Here is an 18,939-nt window from a genome sequence, read left to right as displayed (position 1 = left end):
GTTTCCACACAAACTGTCTTTGTACCCTTGTTTTTTCTTCTAGAGCTGGTTATCTACATAGCCTTAACTTTACATTTAGACCTCAATCTCAATAATACGTCTAGTAAAGACAATTATCAATTATACGCTTCGGCTTCATGTAAGGCTTAAGCTATTAAAAGGGTGTACTTGATGTTCCTGCAGTTAATAAAATATTGTTTGCCGCCATCGAATTGATTAAAATCACTAAATATTGACCTAACACGCTTATCAAATTCCTACTGTAAGCCAACAGAAATTAAACACCACCATGTGACTCAAAAACATTTATGAACAACCCCATTCGTAATATTGCATAGAAGTTGTTGTTTTTTTTCCAAAAATTTTTCAACATCATGAGTAATGCTACTATGTTACTTCAAATGTGGCTAAATAGTTGTTAATTGCATCATTATTTTTGTATAATCAACGCTGTTGTTATCATTTGCATAATCAGAAAACAGGGATGTGCGTTTCAACCGCTACCACATGTTGAAAAGTTGTACCCATTCATATACACAAATAAATATAGACTGGCCGATTAAAGAGTTTTATGAAACGAAAATTTGTGACTTGCAATTTTGTGTACTTTATTATACAGCATTTATGAGCAGTATAAAAGTTAAGTATTCATATCTATTTCAGCTATAACCTATATAAGTATTACAATATTTTTTACTTGTTTTTTTTTTTAATCTCTAAGACTGAAGATCATGCAACTTTTCAGAATTCGGAAATCCGACAACAATAGATGTACATGTTTTCAGGTTACATGAAGTTATTTCCTTTTTCCAGTCTTTATTTATTTATGTCTATGTACCCATTTTAATTACACTTTTTAGTTTTTGCAACCCAAAAAAAAATATTAAACTACGATTTAAAAAAAAAAAATTTCTAATTAAACTTTGGCCTTAATTAACTATTTTTTAGTTGAACTAAAAGTTTCGAACTTTTTAGTTAACCTTTGCCCATCGCTAAACATAGACAATTTCTACTTGCCTGTTCTTACATGGTAAACTTAATCACAGAAACGTATGGCACTTCACGTACGCTTAACAGTACGTACGTACCAAAGCTAGATACCTAATATAAGTGCTTGCCTCGCTGTATCTGGGTGTGACTGTTTTAGTTAAAGAAAAGTAAGCTAAAAAAAAAACAACAGAAATGTTACGGATTTTTTTCATCACTTGAAATCTTATTTCCCATTAAATATTGTCAATTTTGTTGTTGTTGTATTGTAAGCAAGCAAGCTAAAAATATATGGCCATATCACAAGATCTTCGGGGGCTCACTAAGACCTTCCTTCAGGGAACAGTACCAGGAAAAAGATCTGATTTATGACTTTGTGAACATGTACTATTTACGTTAGATTTTTACCAAATTATTAAATTTTTACTACCTTTACTATTTTAACTGTGAATAGACCTTGATTTTAATGATTTAACTGTATATAATTTGGCCCTTGTTGTGTAGAGAGAGAGAGTAGTCCATAAGGGACTGCAGGCACGACATGGCCTAAATTGTGCCCATGTGCCTAAAATCAAAATCAAACCAGGAAAAAGAAAAAGAGGCAGACAGAGAAAGCGATGAGAGGACAACATAAAAGAATGGACGGTCATGCCATTGAATGAGCTAACTAATGCTAAGGACAGAGAGGAATGGAGAAGGACGGTCGACGAATCTTGCGTGGTGCCCCAACGGTCCAGCAGACTAAGGGATAGGTAAAGGTAAAAGTGAAAGTTTGAAATTAAAAAAAAAAGTATCGATTTAATAAAAATTAGTAAATAAAAAAATAAATTGGGCATCCAATAACTTTTATAGGCTAGCAGCAACATGATGATCGGTTACAACCTGACATTTAATATTAGATCAGTGATCCTCAAACCACGACTCGGGGGCTATATCCGGCCGTCGGTGCATTTCGGCTCTCTGAAACCCTTGCCCACTACATAAAGATGCAGTCCAGTCTCAGCTCCTTGGGATGGGCGCCTTATTTTGAGACGGTGTGACCCCGTGACACGCGTGTCGGAAATTCATTTCACCCTCGGGTCGGAAAAAGGGGGTTGACCACCGCAGAATTAGACGAGTATAGTAAGTAACAAAAAGGTACCGACCCCTCCCCCCCTCTTTTTTTTTTCAGAACACCTACACACTTTTGTTCACAAGCCAAATGCCATCCGGGCTTTAAACAAAGACAGGGTGTTTGATTTGATCCAAGCTTGAATCGGAAAACGGGAGGGGGGAGAGAACTGATGTTGGAAACAAATCTGTCATCAATTGTTACATCCTGCCACTGACATATACATAAAAAACTTTTTTATTAAAAAAAATCTAGTGGAAATTTTCATGCAAGATTTATGGGCCATCTGTGTGTAAAGAGTTTAGAAAGTCTAGATTATCGAGGTATTTCCATAAAACATTTGATAACTTTTGCGCACATTTGGTGTATCTGTTGTAAAGAATATCGAACGTGTTGGTTATCGAATTATTTTAATAAAACATTAACTCTTTCTCTCCTAACTGACGATACCAGCGTTGATTCCACCAGAATGTGGTAATTAATTACGGAAAGAGTTAAATCATTTTTTTTGTGTGTACTTGTTATCTGTAGAATCTATGCTACTTTACATTCCAGAAGAACATAAAGACCTATCTGTTTAAAACTTCTTTTTTTTTTTAGATTACTTTGTCATTTCAGCTCTCGTGTTTTGTTTGTAGTTTTATCTCAGCGCCTTGAGTCTACATTTTGTTTGTAAGCAGCCCTCTATAAATTAAATTATTATTACCTCTTAACCCTCGAAACACTCATTATTTAGCTGGCAACGGTAATCATTCATTATAGCGTCATAGACTTTTTTTTTTATGTGTATCTATTTCAATAGCTGTCCCACTCTTTCATTATGTTACTTTTTTTTTATAAAGCTTAATTTGTTCACTCTGTCTGTCCGGCAGCTTTCTCTTATACATTTTTTTTTCTCCCACTTCCCATTATCAGATCATGTTGAAAATTATTCATTGTCAATGACAACACATGAATCACTAAAAAAAATCAACAGATTAATTAATTAGTGGTAGTTAATTAATTTTCTTTATATAGAAAATGGAAATAAATATTTCAGTATTAAAAAAGATGCGAAGGGAAATGTGCAGTTCTTTTACTTACATACGTTTTTTTTTTTTAGAAAGTATTTTTATTTTTGATTATATCGCCACCACATTTCTTCACATCGTTGTATCTTCTTTTTTTATTGCTTAAAGAACATACACAGAATCTTATAAGTCAAAGTGTAAACAAAGATCAGGTTACCATGATGACCTTTTAAGTGTTAAAATCTCCAATAATCGTAGGATTTGAGGACAGTTATTTGTCTTGGAGGGAGGCGCGGCGGTTGAGTGGTAAAGCGCTTGGCGTCCGAACCAGAGGTCCTGGGTTAGAAACTCGGTGAAGACTGGGATTTTGAATTTCATGATATTTAAGGCACCTCTGAGTCCACCCAGCCTCTAATGGGTACCTGACATTAGTTGAGAAAAAGTAAAGGCGGTTGGTCGTTGTGCTGGCCACATGACATCATCGTTAACAGTGGTCCACAGAAATTGATAACCTTTACATCATCTGCCCTATAGATCGCAAGGTCTCAAAAGGAAAAAATTTGGAAACAGATGCCAAGCAGACCGGAAAGACGTGGAGACAGTTGGAGAGACTCGCCCAGAACCGAGATGCTTGGAGGAAGTTGGTTGGTGGCCTATGCCCCAGAAGGGACCACAGGCAGAGATGAGATGATTTGTTATACTTATGCTTTTCTGGGATGTTCGAAATAGAATCCTACACATTTTATTGATATATTTAAATTAATAATAATTATTATTCTTTGTTGTTTTTTTAAAAATAAGTTTCTGATGTTCTGAGTTGAAGTTTTTTTTTTAAATTCCTCTTGCAGGACAATGGGGGATGACTGTGGCAGGATTCGAACCACAGAGACGACAGTCCAGAGTGCAAACCACACGACCAGGCAGCATATAACTACAGTCATTAAGGCGATACACTTATTTTTACGGGCATAATAAACGAAACCATAAGAATGTAGTATACTTATCAGCTAAATCTAAAATTGACTCAGACATCAACTCTCCCACTAATAATAATAAGTGTAAAAACATACACATATTATTACCTACACATACATATATCATTACATACACATAGACACAAAGCAAAACAAGCACAAGCTCAGGCGGATGTAAGCTGTTAATAGGACACCTTTACGAACTTTTGTTGTTTTGAAGTGATGCACGAGTTTAATCTCATGTGGTCTTTTAAAAGACTTATATCTCTGTGTTAGCAGGGTTTAAAGTTACAACAAGAACCACAACTCGATGAAGTGTATGTACCTTGAAAAGAGTTGTCTTACCTGTTACAAACAGAATCCAGAGCAGCTTAATCATTGTTCCCTCTCTAATACCTAATTGGTTGCAACGCAATGACCGTGAATAATTAATTAGTTTAACTTTTTTTTTTTTTCGTCCTTTCTCAGTGATTGTCTCTCATGTATTCATACGCCGTTATCTGATGCGAACGTGACCCACGTGTTTGTAACTTGTAGGCTACCGGTAGCAGGATTTGAAAGTGTTTTCCTGTTCAGTACCGTTCTATTGTTCTGCCTTCTCTCTCCCCCTCCCGCCCCCTCGTGTTTTTTTTTTGTTCTCTCGCCCATTCATTCTCTTCTCGTACACACTCAATCGCCGTTTCTCCACCGTTAAACTTTGCAAGAGCAGATCTAGTACTTTTTTTTTTAGTGTGTGTGTGTGTGTGTTTGAGTAAGTTATATATATTTATATACAGGGCCAGTCTTAGGCCAATCGCTCTAAATAGGGCCCAGCGCCTGGCAGGGGCCCCGCGATTTACATTTAGCATATCGCTATCAGTCATGGCTCTTGTCATAGGCTTTTAACTCTTTCCTCTCCGTAATTATTTAACACATTCTGGTGGAATTAACGTTGGTATCGTCAGTTAGGAGAGAAAGAGTTAAAGATGTTGGACTTAAAGGGTTAACTCTTTCTCTTCGTAATTATTTTTCCTCGTTTTGATAGTATTATTCATTTGCTCATTTGTATTTCACTGTCCTGTTATGATTAAACTTCAATAAAACTTTTTTGTTTGTTTGTTATCAGAAAATGTTATGTTTGGTATAATAATAATAGGAGAATGCATGCTCTTTTTACACAGCACAAATTAAAGTTTATAAACCCAGAATCAATTTAGTTTAATGGGGGTCAAATCGAAGGTGCCGGTCAAATCAACGTTGGCATCGTCAATTAGGAGAGAAAGAAGTTAACATATTAAGTGTATCGCACGATTGACGTAATTTTAATCAATTCACTGGCGCCTATTGCAATTGAGTTGCTTCCAATGCATGTTGATATAATGATCTATTTAGTAGAGATAGTTGTTATGAAGAAGAGGGGCTAGGGTCCCTGTCCCTGTAGTGACAGTACGTTACTGGACCAGCTTCGTCTCCACTGCAAATTGTAACCTTTTTTGTGCCTTGTTTTACACTATGTATGAAAGCGTGGTCGAGGTGCTAAGTGCACTTAAACTTGGCTACCTAGGGGCTCGAGGTTCGACACCCGACTCGGGCAGAGTTGTGTTTACTGAGCGCCCAAAGCTCTGAGCATGCTATAAGCATGAAAGTAACGCTATATAAAAGCTATAATAATAATGTCTTAATGGCTGCTTGTTCTTGTTTGCGAAGAAATGTTTTTTTTCCCTTTGACGTCATACAGAAAATTTCATTCATAAAACATTCTAGCTAAAATTAATTTTTCGATAATGAGACATTATCAAACCGATATAACGGTTGACCTCGATTTTTCCAGATGTGGCCAATGAGTTGAGAATTTTTTTCTCATTAATATACACATACCTTTAAATTTGAAAGAAAATCTTTAGAGCCGTTTTCGAAATAATATATATATATATATATATATATATATATATATATATATATATATATATATATATATATATATATATATATATATATATATATATATATAGAGAGAGAGAGAGAGAGAGAGATAGGTAGATATAGATATATAGATATAATATAAATATATATACATACATACAAGAATTGCTAGCTTAAGAGTATAGGATATATACATACATACAAGAATTGCTCGCTTAAGAGTATAGGATATATACATAGATACAAGAATTGCTCGCTTAAGAGTATAGGATATATACATACATACAAGAATTGCTCGCTTAAGAGTATAGGATATATACATACATACAAGAATTGCTCGCTTAAGAGTATAGGATATCGATAATCTTTTTGAAAAATTGTGAAAAACAAAGGGAGAGAAGAGTTGAAAGTAGTACTCTTTGAGGAAACACCTCAGAAGGTGGAAGCTACCTAATTATAATCCTCAGCGTTTGTATGTTCATTTTTTGTTCAAATAAAGAATTGCAATTTGTTTTTCACCTTTTTATGTGGGCATCTTGTTCTCCGGTATGTGCTGGTATCACAGATTTCTAGATTGCGTAAGGCTGGGTAAATACATTCAAAAACATTTGCTACGAAGTGGCCTTGTGGAAAGATTATGTTAAGATTGTATTCTTCTCGAGGCCATCAGTTCTTCACAATGACCCAACGCAATTATTTCCCCAGCTAATTAAGAGCTGAATCGATGGACTTAAATATTCTAAATAGATCATCCCAGCCACCTGGATCTCAGCTAGACATTTCCCCCTGCCTCAACATTTTAATAGATTTTCAAAAGTCTTTGTTAATTTGCTGAAATTGGATCGTTAGGATGGGTAGAGACGGATCAATGTGATTTCATTCGCCTTGAGAAGTCATCTTTTTAACTCGTAACTTCATGGAACCTGGAATCTGGGTGGGCAGAACATGGACACGGATCTCGAAAATGGTTCTAACGATTTTCCTAGAAATGTGACATTTGCTGTATATAGTTGGGAAAATTTTTTTCTAGCTCGTTGGCCACACTGGGAAAATTCTAATTTGACAGTTATAATTTTTTTTTAAATGAAAAAAAAATTTGGCTAGAGAACTAGGTCTAGATCTAGAAACAACATCCCTTTTGAAAGGACTATCGCGTTCTTGAAAGGACTGAGTTTTCGAACGTAAGGCTTTGTTGATTCAAGAGTTTAATAATTTGATGTTCGGGAAAATTGTGCGCATCGTTTTATGAGTCTATATCTAAAGGCCTATCATTGGAATAGTATAAAGTCTAGTAGATCTATACATTCGAATTAACATAATTCTTTCTAGGGGAGGAGGGAGGAAGTGTTTGTGGGGAGGGGGGAGGGTAAGGGCTAAAAAAATGTTTCATTGCGTTTTAATCTAACATTCATTTAGTTATTAAGAGAAACACAATCGCTCTACAAGTTGTATAAACGAGGTATTGTCTTTTTAAAAAAACGTACTTTTAATGTGTTTGTTTGTGATCACAACCCAAGTCAAATCTCTTTAAGATTCGTAAGACAGTTAACCCTTAAAGTGCCGAGCTGTTTTACAGTGAGTGCAAACAAAATGGAATTACAACTTTGATGTTTAGAGGCTAAACTACCACACGCGTTTTAAGGGTTAACACATGCAGGCAAACAAAAGAACAACGCTCAAGTTCCTCCAGAAGTAACAATCGAATGAATGGAATCAGTGACACCCGTTCTTAGCTTCATGCAAATATGTGCATCGCCCGTTCTTAGCTTCATGTACTGTGTGCATCGCCCGTCCTTAGCTTCATGTACAGTGTGCATCTCCCGTTCTTAGCTTCATGTACTGTGTGCATCGCCCGTTCTTAGCTTCATGTACTGTGTGCATCGCCCGTTCTTAGCTTCATGTACTGTGTGCATCTACCGTTCTTAGCTTCATGCAAATATGTGCATCGCCCGTTCTTAGCTTCATGTACTGTGTGCATCGCCCGTTCTTAGCTTCATGTACAGTGTGCATCTCCCGTTCTTAGCTTCATGTACTGTGTGCATCTCCCGTTCTTAGCTTCATGCAAATATGTGCATCGCCCGTTCTTAGCTTCATGTACTGTGTGCATGGCCCGTTCTTAGCTTCATGTACAGTGTGCATCTCCCGTTCCTAGCTTCATGTACTGTGTGCATCGCCCGTTATTAGCTTCATGTACAGTGTGCATCTCCCGTTCTTAGCTTCATGTACTTTGTGCATCGCCCGTTTTTAGCTTCATGTATTGTGTGCATCGCCCGTTCATAGCCTCATGTACTGTGTGCATCGCCCGTTCTAAGCTTCATGTACTGTGTGCATCGCCCGTTCTAAGCTTCATGTACTGTGTGCATCGCCCGTTCAGTTGCGGCACAGACGTGTGTCGTGTTCCGTGGGAAACATAGACTCAAGTTTCACTTTGATTGACAACAAACGCACACAGCATTCACCAGCAAGCCAAAACAAATAAAGCGAAAGGAAATCATCTATAGAGAAGGAAGCTGCTAGGAGGGGAAGGTGTCAATGAAACGTCGTGTGTGCTGGCAACGCCACTTCCTTGAATGCTACTGTGATAATATGTTCATATTACGTCATCACTTGTTGCTGTTGTGTGAAAACTCCAAGACAGGATGTGACGTAGTGAAACTAAAGATGAAGTCTCTTATTTCGCTGTTTGTATTTTAACTTGTCTACATTAATTTATTTCTCTATAGAAATCATAGACTACTACTTAAAATTTAGAGTTGAGTCTGTGGCAGAAACAACAACTTTAGTTACTGATAATTTTCGGCTAATGTTAATCACAATAATCTCCTCTTTGTCTACATTTCGATTTTTTAAGCTCCAGTCTAGATCTATATTCTTTGAGCAACAACACACAATAACATAGGAAAAGAAGAGAAAGCAATGGGTAGAAATGGGGAGGCGATATAAGGAAATAATACAGATATAAGGTAATAAAGTGAAGAGGAATTGAAACAACGCCGCTGGTAACTACTTGTTTAATTAAGGAACGCCTTTTTGATCAAAAGTAATCATTATCTTTAATAAAGTTGCTAAATCAGGTATGAAAACTGTATACGTTGAAAATGTATAAAAGTCTCTACCAAAATGTATACCATATTTTTGCAAAACAATACTTCGATGTTATTCATTCTTTATGATCAAGACATGGAAATGAACATTTTATAATGAACTTTCTTGAACTTTTTTTTATGTTCAATGAAAAATTTATGAATGTCATAAATTAGACTTACAGACGAAGACTCTGGGCTAGTTAAAGTTAAAGAAAGTCGAAAGACCAATTTCTTTTTATTTCTTTGTGTTGAAGTTGTCAAGTTAGGGCTATTTTTGTTAAAACTCAATTTCAAAGCTCGAGTTTACATTTATGTATTTGTTAAAATCTCATTGAAAACACACTATACATATGATCATTATCGTTTAATCGCTGTATCGATACCATTAAGGTACGCTAGTAATATTGATAACATAGTATTCTGCTAGCAGTTTCGATAGCATTGTAGTCTACTAGCAGTATCGATATCATACAGTCTGCTAGCAGTATCGATTACATTATAGTCTGCTAGCAGTACTGAGTAATTACGTCCTACAAAAAGAACTCTGGAGGAACTTTACTACCACGATTAAGCTTAAGATCAAAATGCCCCAAGAGCAACTTATGGTGCTGCCACTGTTAAGGCCGAAGATCTGTCGTAAGTTTATCAATTGTGTCCGGTCATTCAGCCACTTGATGGCCAGCTCGTCGTTTCCAAGTAACGGAAGAATTTCTCTTTTTATTTGTGAGTTGTAATTGTTGAGCCACTCCATCTGAGTACAAAAAAAATTTATTTATTTATTAAAAATAGATTATAATTAGCATACAAATGAAATTAAAACATTCTAACAATTAAAATATAAATGATCAGACGATATCATGTCTAATAACCCGGAAGTGAAAGAAAGGCCCGCAGACGATTGAACATGTTGTGACGAAACTAGAATGACAAAGAACTTGTTTCTTTCATTGTATTATAATTTTCGGACGTTATTTTAGAAATGCATACGATTACGTGTCGACAGGGAGTGCCAATGGACAGGGTTCAAACCGAGAGCAACTCGGAAGCATGGTGACGACAATCCTGAACGCATACGACACGACCAGGCAGCCATGTTCAAAATGTTCGCCCATTTAGACGTTTGGTGTTAAACGAATACACTAACATAGGAACGTTAGAATTCTACAACCTCGACCCCATATCACACAGATGAACACTTTGCATACATTCTAAATCAAAAATATATTGTAGCAACTCTAAGGCAAGCCCTCAACGAAAGTAGGTAATAATAAGACGATGTATTACAGTAATAAAATACGCAATGAGACAGCTATAAAGTTACAGGGAGTCTTAAGCTTTACAAGTCCTTTTCAACCTAAACACAAGTACAGACCACCGACACACTTCCCAGCTGCAGGTCCTCCATACAGTTCACTGGTAGCACGTAGGACGGCTCTTAGTCCCAGACAGCTCAGACTCCAGACAGCTCAGACTCCAGACAGCTAGGACTCCAGACAGCTCAGACTCCAGACAGCTCAGACTCCAGACAGCTCAGACTCCCATAACCTGCAGATCACTTCCGCCCGATCTCAAACAGTACTTCCTCTAACCTGCAGATCACTTCCGCCGGATCTCAAACAGTACTTCCTCTGGAATCTATTTGTCGTCTATTCATCGTGTTGAGCGGTGTGCAGATGCGCACCATCAGTGTCGGCGCTGGAGTAGGGTTCTAAAAGTATGTACGTCTGCCTTTCATCTATTATCTATTTCTGAAAAGTACTTTTGTAGGTAAAGTCAGGGCCTGTCTTAGGCCACTGCAACCTATGCAGCCGAAGTGGGCTCCGCACTTTCATAGACCCCGCACTAATTCCAGATGTAAATTATTTAATAAAACCATTATAACTTATAACTAGGGTTCCCGCGCCTCATGATTTTCCAGGAGATCTTGGAAATCTCCTGCAATTGCAAAATATACAAAAAAAGTCCTGGAAATCTCCTGAAAACTCATACAAATCTCCTTAAAAATAGCCAAAATTGTCATTTTGGAGTGTCATTTAATATGGTAAACGCCAATACTACGCACGATAAAAAAAAAACGGCATTGTCAGCTTTCATTTTAAAAAAATGACATGCAAAGACGAATTTATTTTCTTATACAAAAGCTTAATTTTTACTTATTATCCTTATCCCTACCCTGACTGGGCCCCACGCAATCTATTTCGCATGGGGCCCCGCACTTGTTAGGGCCGGTCTTGGGTAAAGTGGCTTTAAGTATTCGACTCAAAGCTAAAATTTTCCGACTGGCGTCTTATTCTCTTAAGACTTAACATGAAGTGATGCACATCTCGACTATGTCTTATGCTAATGGCGTTTAAGTGCTTCAAAACAACAAACTTACTTGTTCTTTATTCATTAAAGTAAAATCAACCAAATCTAGCTCAAAAGGAACTAAAGTGACTGCTTCGAATTGTAGGTAGCCAGATCTGCCAAACTCATACTGCAATAAAAGGAATACTACAGAAATAACAAGAAAAAATAAATAATACTTTTAAAATGGCTTATCTTAGGGGGAAGAACTCCCCATCTACAACTTTATTTCTCAATAATGGAGAAGCTATTTCCTTTTTTCGATGTCAAACAAAATAATTTAAAAAAATTGATTCATGTTTTGATAGGTGCAATAACTAATTGTTTAAAGTTTCAACTTGACTCTAGAATGAGAGGAAAAATTACTACTATAGCTGTCCGGATCTAGAACTACTGGCGCTTTCATTGAGACCTTTTTATTTGCCACGAGACTTTGGTGTTATTTACATAGTCCTGGTTTATGTTCCGCCTACAGCCAAAACGGAAGTTGCAGCTGCAATCATCGCTGACGTAGTGCATGAGTTTCAGACAAGGTCACCGGACGCACCAGTAGTTATACTGGGTGATTTTAATAAATGCACCTTGAAGGTTGACCTACCAACATTCTATCAACACATTTCATGTCCGACAAGAGAGAACAGAACTCTGGACTTATGTTATTGTAACATCAAAGGAGCATTCACATCTCGTGAAAAGCCACCACTAGGATCATCGGACCACAAAACAATACAACTGCTGCCTACTTACCGTACAAAACTTAAAGAAGGAAAAATCATTCAAAAAAACGTACAAGAATGGACTCAAGACAATATTCTCAAACTACAGGGATGTCTAGACTGCACTGACTGGAATTTGTTCAAAGAGACCACTTCAAATCTGGAAGAATGGGTCGACGCAGTGACAAATTACATCAAATTCTGTGAAAACATGTGTGTCAGCACTAAGAGCATCAAGATATACCCCAACAATAAACCATGGGTCACTGCAAAAATAAAACGGGAAATAATCAAAAAGAAAAGAGCATTTATGAGTGGCGATGGACAGACAAGGAAAATTGCTCAACGAAATCTCAACGTCGTTCTTGAGGAAGGGAGGAGAAACTACCGCACCAAACTGGAAGACTCAATTAATACAAGTGACATGAGACAGGCATGGGGCATCATGAACAAAATGGCAGGAGCACAAGTCAAAATTAAAAATAATCTTGCTACAAGAGACGAAAAAACATTGGCCAACGAGTTAAATGATTTTTATTGTCGCTTTGACACGAAAGATTTTAATTATCTAAGACTCAAAGCCCTTGAGGATGTCAATGTTAGAATTGGCGATTACTAAAGAGCAAGTTTGTAACATTTTCAAAAACGTCAACCCAATGAAAGCTGGTGGGCCTGATGGAATAAAAGGGTGAAAAAAAATACTTGTGCAAAATTTCAGCTTTATCCGATATTGAGTGTCGGATATGTACAAACTTTTGGCCAGACAGAAAGACAGACAGAGTTAGTTGATATAAGCTTTGCAAAAAGTCAGGCAAAAGATAAAGGTGGACCACGAATTTAGATGAGGAGTTAATAGGAAGGTCTACAACTCAGGGTTGTATGGTGACCTTTCTCGCCAAGAACTTACTTTTGTTTGATAGGGGACTGCAGTAACAACGGTTTCTAGTCTAATGCCAAATTTTCCATCTTCATAGTAACCAGGCTCTGTGGAGTACGATGATAATATAACTAACCTATTTTTATCGCTTGCTAAGGTAATTAATGGATGTGTTTAGATTTCAATTAACACAAAATACATCAGAACTACTAAAAAGGTTATCAAAATAATTAGATTGAAGTGACCAGGAGATGAAGTGACCAGGGCATGAAGTGACCGGAGATGAAGTGACCGGGGATGAAGTGACCAGGGGATGAAATGACCGGGATGAAGTGACCAAGGGATGAAATGACCGGGGTGAAGTGACCGGGGATGAAGTGACCGTGGGATGAAGTGACCAGGGGATGAAGTGACCGGTGGATGAAGTGACCAGGGGATGAAGTGACCAGGAGATGAAGTGACCGGGGATGAAGTGACCAGGAATGAAGTGACCGGGAATGAAGTGACCGGGGATGAAATCACCGGGATTCAGATTGGAGATTATCATAACTAAAGTTTTTCTCAATTATCTACTCTTTACTTATGTACTGATTGGTAATAGATCCATGTTTCTACAGGACCAAACGAAAAGTTATCAAACATTATAATAATAATGAGGCTTGTGTTCGAGTCCGAAGATTAATGAGGAATGCAGTATTTTCCGTGGCTACGTATCCCCAGCTGTGACCTACATATTTTGCCACAACCAGTGCAAGCATAACCATTGTCCACCGGTGGTCGATTAAGATATCAAAAATTATTAGATGGTTTAAAAATGTATTGTTTTATACTCCCATAGAGATACACTCAACAAATCATGCTATTTATAGATTTGCCCTCTCTTATGGAGTGTGAGTGTTTCTGACGTAACCACGAGTAAAGGTGAGCGGATGGTTTTGGTTGTGTAGGCTGAACAGACTCTGATGAAACATGGTCTGTGGTAGTTCAAGTTAATGAATAGAGATGTGAAAGATGAAGAGAGAACAAGCGAGAGACGTGAGACAAAAAGATGAATTTATAATGAAATTGTATTCAGTTTACAATTGTTCGAAATGATTTAACTTGTGTTTCTACATTGAAATTGTGTAAAGTTTGCAAATATAATTTATATAAAGTAATGATTTAAATAGAAGTTTGTTCGTGTTCTTTCAGGTCCTGCATTAAGAATTTAACTAGTCGACCCGCGGCGTAGCATACGCCGCTATTTATTTAGTGACGGGTGAATACAGGGAAGATCACTTGCTCTCTTCCCCCCCCCCCCTTTCTTTTTGTTTTCGCCGCGAAAGTTACGCGGGGTAACTCTAGTCCGACTCCCAGAAATAAAAAAGTTATCTTTCCATTACTTTTTCATCGAGGGTTAGAGATTTGGCGCGCTAGCGTGGTGTTCAGCATGGTTTGGCGATGAAGAGAATTATATATACAAATATATATAGAGAGATACTTTTATAACCACTTTGATTATAATATCTGTTTGGAGCTAGAAGTGAACAATAAAGTGGTAACAACTTCTCCAATAGATACAAGTAAAAATAGAATAGAAAATAGTCACTTACCATCTGAATAAAACTCATATGGTTTCAGGGCCGGGTCAGAGTTACTGTTCACATTTATGCCTCCTGGTCCTGTAAGACAATTTTTTTTACAAATAATACATGTTTTTTTTTTATTGCATTAAAAATTTTTGCTGACCAGCGGGCAGTTTATTCAATGGGAGGTGTAAGAGAATAGCAGGAAAAACATTTAAAAAAAAAATAAAAATAAAAAAACAAAGCTTATATTAAATGTAATTGTATTAATTAGTTTGAATCGGTTATGTATCATCTAAAACCGCTGGTTGTGAGTGTGTATGCATTTCGTGTGTGAATGTTGTTCATATTTGCATCTATATTATTATTAATACAGTAGTTACGCTGAGGTCGTCAATTGTAGTCAAACTGAATTTTCATATGATTGGACAAATTGACGTCATCCTAACATTCCATATCTTATTTTAAATCTGTGCGATTAGAAATATTTTTACCAATGGATTTTTTTTTAGCTTTTACTTATGTATACACATTGAAAATGTATTGAAAAAAAATTAAATTATTCAAAGTACAAAAAACAAATCCGTTCTAACATTGTTTAACGAAGCCGTTTTCCATACAGATGCGTCAATAGGGCCGATGTCCACCAGTGCGGTCCGCACCCCCGCCGTACCTACATAGTGACGCCTCTGTTTCTATTTTTTTTTTAAATATCTAATTTATATTTTCAACGTATGTCTAGATTTTTTTTTAGGAATACGTCTCAAAGTAAAATTTTTTACATGATCTTAAAATAAATGGTTAAGCTTAAAAAGTATTTCCCCTTTCAGACCTTGCGATCTGTCGGTCAGATGATGTAAAGTTTATCTGTTTCTGTGGCCCACGGTTAACAATTAAGCTAAAAAAAAGAGCTAATATTCTTTTGCACCACTCTATCACAGAATACAAGTGAAAATGTATATCTTTACCTACACACATTGAAGGGGCTTGCAAATAACAACTTACCTTCATGTACACTTAAGTACGCTCCTATGCCATGACCGGTGCCGTGGCGATAGTCCAGACCAACCTGCCAAAGTGGATTGCGAGCCACCGTATCCAGAACACCGCCTGACGTATAGATAGCAAAATAAATAAATAAATAACTTTTAATAAAAAAAACATACAAACAAACAAAGCTTATATCAATGAATAATAGTGCAAAATTTTAACTTAATCCGAGAACTGGAAGTGAGAGAAAAATGGAAAAGAATCCAGCCAGACAGACAGACACAGTGAGTAAAAGCTTTGTAATAATAGTGAGAAAATTAAATATTTGCAGCTTTTTTTTTTTCTTGTCTAAATTTATGGCCCAACAGCCACTTCATAGCAAGGACAATGGGTTTGCAACTCGCCCTCCATTGAACGTAAACAGATTTATATTCTTGACCATGTTTACAAAGCTTGCTGAAAACTTGGATTAATTTGATCTTTTTACAAAGCATATATCAACTCACTCTTTGGTTTTGTCTGGCAAAAAGTTTTCTCTCACACCGCATTCTCAGATCAAGCTGAAATTTAACACAATTATTTCTTTTACCCGACAACAAAAGAATAAAAAAAAAATGTTAATTAGATATCGGTAATTAATTATTTTTTGTTTGATATCTTGAACAAGGGGAAAAATCCCACTTGACAGATGTGGTATTAAAAGTTGAATTAGTCCCCTTGAGGACTCTTGAACCCTGAGTGAACATTTTGTTTATGCATTGAAAAAACGATCATGTAAACATTCACCAAGATACTCCCTTCTTCCCTCCCCTTTCCTAACTGGTCCAGACTAGTGGTAGGATCATAGCGATTTTTTTTTTCTTGATCTATGTCTTGTTAGGGACAATGAATAATTGTTCAACGTTTCAACTTGATCCGAGAATGGGACGTGGGAGAAATAGCGTGTACCAGACGGACAGACGGAGTGAGTGAATATAAGTGTTACAGCTTTCCTATATTCTATTTATACTTATAACTCGGTAGAAACTACCTTAGGTCTCGATACGTCTCTGGGTGTCCCTGATTCAGCTGTCGTTATCGAAATAAAACAATTCAACCACTAGATCTAACACAGAAACTTTAATAATCATTACGGCATATCACACAGAAGGATGGATGGCTGCCTGGTCGTGCGGTTTGCGCGCTGGACTGTCGTTCAGATTTATCGATGGTCCCGGGTTCAAACCCTGCCCGCTCCCATCCCCCGTCGTCCTGCGGGAGGTTTGGACTAGGAAGTAATTATCTTCAACTCTGAAGGAACATCTGAAACATGTCAAACATTTTTACATTTTACAAGCTGGACTCTGTCTCTCTACTCTCTGACAACAAACACACTTCCGGTCATTCGCGCAGAGTGTAAAAATAGATTATACATACATACACACATTCATCCGTGACAATAAGCTTTAGATATAAACAGCCTTCATTGCTACTCGACCTTAAACCATTTCACACGGTAGTCTCATAGAGCAGTTGACACTAGAGCTATAGCGATCAATCAGTTTATAGGAGAAAAGAAAAAAAAAATTACCTCTTTGTCCTTGAGGCCATTTTATCATGGCCAGGTTGATACTGGACATTAACACACGAGTGTAGCATTCCTGTGGTCAAATAAAAAGATAAACTCTTTATCAAGAAATGCTAAGGCAGACCAGAGGTGCTTGAGTGGTTGGATGTCCATCTGAAGGTGGTAAGTATGAGCCCTGTTTGGCCAAGACTAATCATCACAGCAGGCCTGAACACTAGCCTGTGACGTGGCAACCTGTGGTCAGTGGAGACCAATAGCTCGTTACACGTCACTCTCAGGCCTACTGTGACGATTGGCCTGGTTACGACACACCAGGATTCACCCCTCCGCACATTTTGTCTATGTTCCCTCAACGCCACAGAGGAGAAAAGATAATGTTAATGGTCGTTGTGCTATATGGCCAAATTATAAATATAAAGTGACCAAGAGAGAAAACCAATAAATCGGCATATTAAAAAACAAAACAAATAATTGCTTCCCTTTGAAGTTGTCACGTGACCATGCTACTATTTTGAAGACAAAATATACAAAAATTGAAAACAGCTTGGGGTAAAAAACAGAGTTGTCCTCTTTAGCATAGAGAAAAAGCTCAGTTGTTGCCCTTTGACTATTGAAGAAGTTTGGACTCGGACATGATAATCTTCCTTTCTGAGTGGTAGTTAGAAACTTAAAAAGTAACTCAAGCCAACCCAAGCTTTTTATTTTTAATCTAAAATCAGAAAAAAAAGCCCCCCCCCCCCCAAAAAAAAAAAAAAAAAAAAAAAACACAACTTGTTTATAGAAACAGTGCACAAAGAACTTTTTTTTATTTCAACACAGCACAATGCGCTATTTATAAGACGTTATAAAAACGTATTTTTTTAATCGCAAATGTTATTTCTGTTATTAGTATTTTGAACACATTCTTCTGCAAAGACTTGTAGTACATTTTTAATGTGTTGAGATGATATTTTATTTATTAAGTTAAGACAACCTGAATTCATACTTTGGGATCCGAGACAACAACAAGGATTCAAACTCAAGGTCTGGTTCGACAGGCAAAGGATTTCCCATCCGACTACTTTACCCCTTCTATATCTTCTTATCTTATCTTATATAATACAGACGTTACTTCAAAGAAGAAGATGATTACGTCCTACGCGTCATGCATCCAGTCATGCTTATTAACCAATGACTTAAATTCTGCCAATTAACCAATGACTTAAATTCTGCCAAGTCACTGGTTTTCCTGGCTGGCTCAGGCAACCCATTCCATGCTCTAATAGCGCTAGGGAATTATATGAGTCCAAGACGTCACTCGTACACTCAAGGGCTAGTGTGATTAGAAAAAAAGTTTTACGGCTGGACGGGCTAACACGAGGTTGTTATCTTTTCCGAGTCTTACCCCAATTTATAAATGGTCGTGTCGTATGTGCTCCGGACTGTCGTCTCGATTTCCTGACCTCGAACCCTGTCCGCGGACACCCTCCGCCGTCCTTAAGGAGGTTTGGACTAGGACGTAATATTCTTCATTCCTTAAGGAACGTCCGCTGCGGACAATTGTCCCGTATGGGAGGAATCGCATGCTTAAGGCGATCTTCTTTGGCAACTTTAAAGGAGGACGGCGTAATTGAGGAGCACCCTCTCTCCCCGTAAGCGCTGTAAAGATCAACCCAGGCGCCATTTTGTCCTCACTTGTGTAGAGGCAAGTAGCTGGCAGCAGATGGTCTCTGAAAGAGACAGTTGGAGAGCTCTCACGAAGGCCGCGGGACACACATTTGAGACCCAAAGAAAAGCCTTGTTGCAGACAGGCGCAGAAGTTGAAGTCT

The 18,939-nt window shown here is 37.3% G+C and overlaps 2 protein-coding genes across 3 annotated transcripts in view; both read right to left on the bottom strand.

Moving 5' to 3' along the window:
* Positions 1 to 4,608, bottom strand: part of LOC106068211 (xaa-Pro aminopeptidase 1-like) — a 39,200-nt gene extending 34,592 nt beyond the window's left edge. Inside the window, exon 1 of the mRNA XM_056032298.1 lies at positions 4,428 to 4,608. Coding sequence (XP_055888273.1) covers positions 4,428 to 4,461 — 34 coding nt within the window. The 5' untranslated portion in view covers positions 4,462 to 4,608. The remainder of the gene's footprint in view (positions 1 to 4,427) is intronic.
* Positions 4,609 to 8,979: 4,371 nt separating this feature from the next.
* The window catches only part of LOC106068209 (xaa-Pro aminopeptidase 1-like), a 45,886-nt gene continuing 35,926 nt past the window's right edge, over positions 8,980 to 18,939 (bottom strand). For both annotated transcript variants that reach the window (XM_056033423.1, XM_056033424.1), the window contains exons 18-23: positions 17,135 to 17,204; positions 15,580 to 15,684; positions 14,602 to 14,670; positions 13,040 to 13,116; positions 11,448 to 11,546; positions 8,980 to 9,821 (exon numbers count right to left, since the gene is read on the bottom strand). In XM_056033423.1, the coding sequence (XP_055889398.1) occupies positions 9,594 to 9,821; positions 11,448 to 11,546; positions 13,040 to 13,116; positions 14,602 to 14,670; positions 15,580 to 15,684; positions 17,135 to 17,204 (648 nt within the window). In that variant the 3' untranslated portion in view covers positions 8,980 to 9,593. The remainder of the gene's footprint in view (positions 9,822 to 11,447; positions 11,547 to 13,039; positions 13,117 to 14,601; positions 14,671 to 15,579; positions 15,685 to 17,134; positions 17,205 to 18,939) is intronic.

Source organism: Biomphalaria glabrata, chromosome 6, assembly GCF_947242115.1.
Source record: "Biomphalaria glabrata chromosome 6, xgBioGlab47.1, whole genome shotgun sequence".
In the NCBI taxonomy this organism is placed as follows: domain Eukaryota; kingdom Metazoa; phylum Mollusca; class Gastropoda; family Planorbidae; genus Biomphalaria; species Biomphalaria glabrata.
Note: the sequence above shows the minus strand (reverse complement) of the source record. Positions and strands in the feature narration are given on the sequence as shown.